Source organism: Amblyraja radiata, chromosome 4 (assembly GCF_010909765.2).
Source record: "Amblyraja radiata isolate CabotCenter1 chromosome 4, sAmbRad1.1.pri, whole genome shotgun sequence".
Classification (NCBI taxonomy): Eukaryota; Metazoa; Chordata; class Chondrichthyes; order Rajiformes; family Rajidae; genus Amblyraja; species Amblyraja radiata.
Window position 1 is genome coordinate 58,889,226 of NC_045959.1, and position 6,000 is coordinate 58,895,225.

The following is a 6,000-nucleotide window of genomic DNA, read 5'->3' on the forward strand; positions in this document are numbered from 1 at the left end:
CAGTCCGTAGTAGTAGTAAATATAGAAATTTAAAAAAAAAGAAGATACAGAATAATCAAAATAACAGAAGATGGTAACAAACCAACCTTCTGTATGGCCCTCTATAAATTACCTAGTATGTAGGACATAGAACTGGTGTGAAGGGGTGATCAATGGTCAGCATGGACGATGGTAGAGTTGCTACCTCATAGCGCTTGAGACCCAGGTTCAATCCTGACTACAGGTGCCGTCTTTGTACATTCTCCCTGTGACTGCTTGGGAGCTCCAGTTTTCTCCCACACTTCCAAAAACATACAGGTTTGTAGGTTAATTGGCTTCGGTACAAAAAAATTAAATTGTCCCTAATGTTAGGATAGTGTATGGGGTGATCGCCGATCTGCATGAACCCGGTGCGGCAAAAGGACTGTTTCCATACTGTATGCCTAAAGTCTAAAGTACAGTCTCTTGAATACGACAAACACCAACTAAACTACAAACTATGAACTGACTGCAAGCTTTTTTTTTGCGCTAAAATTGATTTTTTTACTTATCGGAGTTTCTTTTGTTCATTCTGTTATCCATGAGTACGTGCTTACAGACCTGTTATGCTGATGCAAGTAAGAATTTCCTTGTTCCATTTTCAGAACATATGACAATCAAACTCTTGACTCCCTTGAAACTGGGAACTGATTGAACTGTAGTGACTGTGAGAGTCTGATACAATCTCTCCTTTTCTCCCCAGACTCTGGCTTTGTCATACATGGCAGGGATGCTCACTATGTAAGAGATGGTCACAAACCAACCTTCTGTATATTTGTTCTTGGGTTAAGGGCATTGGTAGCAACATTTGGAGTGCTGTGTTCAGCTTTGGTCACCATTCTATAGGAAAGATGCTACATCTTGGAAAAAGTGCAGAGAAGATTTATGATGATGTTGCTTGGACCGGAGGGCCTGAGCTATAGGGAGGTTGGGAAGGCTAGGACTCACGGTGCAAGAGGATGAGGGGTAATCTTATGGAGGTGTATAAAATCATGAGAGGAATAGAGAGGGTGAATGCACAGTCTTTTTACTCCCAGGGTTAGGGAATCAAGAACCAGAGGATATAGGTATAAGATGGGGGGGGGGGGGGGGGGTGGGTGGGGTGGGTAACATGAAGGCCAACATTTTCACACCGGTGGTGTTAGGTATATGGAATGAGCTGCCATAGAAGGTAGTCTATTACCCAGGTTAGATGAATCAAGAACTGACAGGCATAGGTTTAAGGTGAGAGGGGAAAGATTTAATAGGAAATTAGGAATCATGGTTAGACATTTTAATTTCACCCATGTTACTCCTTCTTCCAGCGTCCACAACACAAAGACTGTGCTACTGTGCATTGGGATAACGGCCTTGGTGTGTCTAGCAGTCACCATCTTCTCCTTCCAAACAAAGGTTGGTGGCACTTCTCGGTCCCTTTCCAATTATGCGCAGTGTTGATGGAGCCCAGATGTGGCAACGTTTACGAAATAAACTACTATGTAACTATATTTCAATCCACATCGAGGATGACTTCCACCCCACGCGGTGCCCAACAGTCCCGGAAATCCCCCATGGAGCCCGGGGGCAGCACGTAGTCTCTTTCCAAAACCACCCGGGCTCGGATGTAACCGCGGAAAAGGGGCAGGCAGCCGGCTTGGGCAGAGCCCTCTCCCGCCTGGCGCCGTGACTCGCCGAATGCTAGGCCTAGGAGCAACCCAACCAGGATATCTTCGGCCCTACCCTTTCCCCTGTGCACAGGGTGTCCAAAGATGAGAATGATGTGTGAGAAGTTCAGCCAGAAGGCAAGGAGCAGCCCCTTTAGATATTGGAACAGGGGCTGCAACCTCACGCACTCCATATACACGTGGAACATAGACTCTTCGAGCCCACAAAAGTGGCAGCAGCTGGCGAGTTTGTGAACCGCGGGAGAAAGGGGTTGCAGGGGACTCCTCAGTGCAATACCCTCCACCCCAGGTCCCCAATGTAGAGGGGGAGAATCCCTGCGTAGAGGGACCCCCACTAGGGCTCTCTTGCGACCGAAAGGCAACACCGACTGCCATTTAGTATCCGGACGGTGGACCAGGGCGAGGAAGTGCACGGTGTGGAGGAGGGGCCCTACAGGAGATGCTTCCCTGCGTCTCGGAGGGAGATGAAGGGTGTTGAGGAAAGATGGCTCATGTGCGGGACCGGCTCCCGAGAAGGATTACGATGCCTGTGTCCGACAAGTACTTCCGGCCTGAGTGGGGTGGGACAAGGGCTGGCCACTCTCACGCCTGGGCCATCGCCCTCCGTCAGCGGAGGGGGGCCCCGGTCAACGGCAACCAGGTTCCAGACTCTTAGCAGGTCCCGATAGAAGCCGGGCATCCTCTGCGTGAATGCCACACTGTGGGAGGAGTGGTGCTGAGGGAATGCCACACTGTGGGAGGGGCAGTACTGAGGGAACGCCACACTGGGAAGGGCAGTACTGAGGGAACTCTACACTGTGGGAGGGGCAGTACTGAGGGAACGCCACACTTTTTTCTTTTTTTTAAATCAAAAAATGTATTCAATTATTAAAAATAATATTTACACTACAATAAAACAAGCCAGAACCCACCACCATAATACAATACAAACATGTATCCATAATAAACTACTATACAACTATGTTACAATCCTTATTGAGGATACATTCAACACCCTGCGGAGCCCAGCGGTCCCGGAACTCCCTCAGGGTGCCCGTAGACAGGGCGTATTCCCTTTCTAACCCCACCCGGGCACGGACGTAACCCCGTAAAAGGGGCAGGCAGCCGGCTCGGGTAGAGCCCTCCACCGGCTGGCGCCTTGACTCGCGGATGGCCAGCTTGGCCAGGCCCAGGAGCAACCCAACCAGGACCTCTTCAGCCCTACCCTCTCCCCTACGCACAGGGTGTCCAAAGATGAGGTGGGTGAAAAATGCAGCCAGAAGGCAAGGAGCAGCCCCTTTAGATATTCAAACAGTGGCTGCAGCTTCACGCACTCCATGTACACGTGGTACACAGACTCTTCCAGCCGGCAAAAGTGGCAGGCGGCTGGCGAGTCTGTGAACCGCGAGAGAAACAGGTTGCAGGGAACACCTCGGTGCAATACCCTCCACCCCAGGTCCCCAATGTAGAGGGGGAGAATCCCTGCGTAGAGGGACCCCCACCGCGGGCCCCCCTCGCGACCGGAAGGCAACACCGACCGCCACTTGGTGTCCGGACGATGGACCAGGGCGAGGAAGTGCAGGGTGTGGAGGAGGAGCCTGTACAGGATACGCCTCCCTGCGTCTCAGAGGGAGACGAAGGGTGTCGAGGAAAGGCGGCTCAAATTGTGTGGGACCGGCTCCCGGGATGGATTACGGCGCCTGGGTCCGATGAGTACTTCCGGCTGAGCGGGGGCTTGCTCAACCACAAGTACTCCACACGTTTGAGCCCCCCGGTCACCCGATGGGGCGGGACAGGGACCGGCTGCTCTCACGCCCCGGCCATCACCCTCCGCCGGCGGAGGTGGGGCCCGGTCAACGGCAACCAGGTTCCAGACTCTTAGCAGGTCCCGATAGAAGCCGGGCATCCTCTGCGGGAATGCCACACTGTGGGAGGGGCGGTACTGAGGGAATGCCACACTGTGGGAGGAGTGGTGCTGAGGGAACGTCACACTAGGAAGGGCAGTACTGAGGGAACGCTACACTGTTTTTTTTTTTGTTTTTTTGTTTTTTTTAATAAATTTATTCAATTATTAAAAAATAATATTACACTACAATAAAACAAGCCAGAACCCACCACCATAATACAATACAAACATGTAATAAACTACTATACAACTATGATACAATCCTTATTGAGGATACATTCAACCCCCCTCGGTGCCCAGCGGTCCCGGAACTCCCTCAGGGTGCCCGTAGACAGGGCGTATTCCCTTTCCATCCGCACCCGGGCACGGACGTATCCCCGTAAAAGGGGCAGGCAGCTGGCTCGGGTAGAGCCCTCCACCGTCTGGCGCCGTGACTCGCGGATGGCCAGCTTGGCCAGGCCCAGGAGCAACCCAACCAGGACATCTTCAGCCCTACCCTCTCCCCTACGCACAGGGTGTCCAAAGATGAGGATGGTGGGTGAAAAATGCAGCCAGAAGGCAAGGAGCAGCCCCTTTAGATATTCAAACAGTGGCTGCAGCCTCACGCACTCCATGTACACGTGGTACACAGACTCTTCCAGCCCGCAAAAGTGGCAGGCGGCTGGCCAGTCTGTGAACTGCGAGAGAAACAGGTTGCAGGGAACACCTCGGTGCAATACCCTCCACCCCAGGTCCCCAATGTAGAGGGGGAGAATCCCTGCGTAGAGGGACCCCCACCGGGGGCCCCCCTCGCGACCGGAAGGGAACACCGACCGCCACTTGGTGTCCGGACGGTGGACCAGGGCGAGGAAGTGCAGGGTGTGGAGGAGGAGCCTGTACAGGACACGCCTCTCTGCGTCTCGGAGGGAGACGAAGGGTGTCGAGGAAAGGCGGCTCAAATTGTGTGGGACCGGCTCCCGGGATGGATTACGGCGCCTTGGTCCGATGAGTACTTCCGGCTGAGCGGGGGTTTGCTCAACCACCAGTACTCCACACGTTTGAGCCCCCCGGTCACCCGATGGGGCGGGACAGGGACCGGCTGCTCTCAAGCCCGGGCCGTCACCCTCCGCCGGTGGAGGTGGGGCCTGGTCAACGGCAACCAGGTTCCAGACTCTCAACAAGTCTCTGTAGAAGCCAGGCATCCCCATCAGGACCGCACGGCTGACCCCCACCATCGGGATCCGCGTACCTCCTTGAAGGCAGCGGCTCCGTTGGAAAAAGTGCGTTGCCAGCACGTGCCACCTGGGAGGATGAGTACAGGTATCTCTGCAAGGTCCTGAGGCGGAGAGCCGCCACCTTGGTGCGAATGCACACCAGCGACTGACCGCCCTCCTCGATCGGGAGACTCAGGACCGCTGCAGAGACCCAGTGCTTTCCGTTGCCCCAGAAGAAGTCCACCAACTTCTTCTGGATGATCCCAGCAAAGGTGGCTGATGGGACCAATGTGGTCAATCTGTACCAGAGCATGGAGGCCACGAGTTGGTTAATGACCAACACCCTGCCCCGGTACGAAAGCACTCTGAGGAGACCCGCCCAGCGCCCCAGCCGGGTGACGACTTTCACCTCCAGCTCCTGCCAGTTCGTCAGCCAGGTCTCCGCACCGGGACTCAGGTAGACTCCCAGGGAGAGGAGGTGTGTGGTACTCCACGTGAAAGACCTCATCTCCTCCGGGAGGGAGTCCACCTTCCAGGGACCCACCAAGAGTCCAGAACATTTCCCCCAGTTGATCCTGGCAGAGGAGGCTGCCGAGAAGACTCGTTGGCACTCATGCATCCTCTGCAGGTCGACGGGGTCGGTGACCATGAGGAGCACGTCATCGGCGTAGACCGAGAGGACCACCTCCATGACCGGCTCACGTAGAACCATGCCCGTCAACTTCTTCCGAAGCAGACTAAGGAATGGCTCCACGCAGATGGCGTACAGTTGGCCAGACATGGGGCATCCCTGACGTACTCCTCTGTGGAAGGGAATGGGGGCCGTCAAGGATCCATTGACTTTCACGAGGCACTCTGCGGTGGCGTATAAAAGTCGGATCCGGGACACAAAGTGCGGTCCGAACCCAAACGCCCGCAGAGTCCTCAACAGATACTCGTGATCCACCCTGTCAAAAGCCTCCTCCTGGTCGAGGGAGAGAAAGGCAGTGGGTACACCGGTCTCCTGAGCCAGGTAGACCAGGGCCCGGACCAGATGGATATTGTCCTGGATGGACCGGCCTGGGACCGTGTAAGACTGGTCAGGGTGGATCACTTGAGCCAGCACTGGGCCCAGACGGTTTGCCATTGCCTTGGCAAAGACCTTGTAGTCGGTACAGAGGAGGGAGACTGGGCGCCAGTTTTTTAGACGGCGGAGATCGCCCTTCTTGGGCAGAAGGACCACGACAGCCCTTCGCCAAGA

At 54.8% G+C, this 6,000-nt stretch overlaps 1 protein-coding gene across 2 annotated transcripts in view; it reads left to right on the forward strand.

The window, feature by feature from the left end:
- LOC116972174 (protein lifeguard 2-like) overlaps positions 1-6,000 on the forward strand; it is a 42,392-nt gene that overhangs the window by 24,052 nt on the left and 12,340 nt on the right. For both annotated transcript variants that reach the window (XM_033019570.1, XM_033019569.1), the window contains exons 8-9: positions 722-759; positions 1,323-1,410. In XM_033019570.1, the coding sequence (XP_032875461.1) occupies positions 722-759; positions 1,323-1,410 (126 nt within the window). The remainder of the gene's footprint in view (positions 1-721; positions 760-1,322; positions 1,411-6,000) is intronic.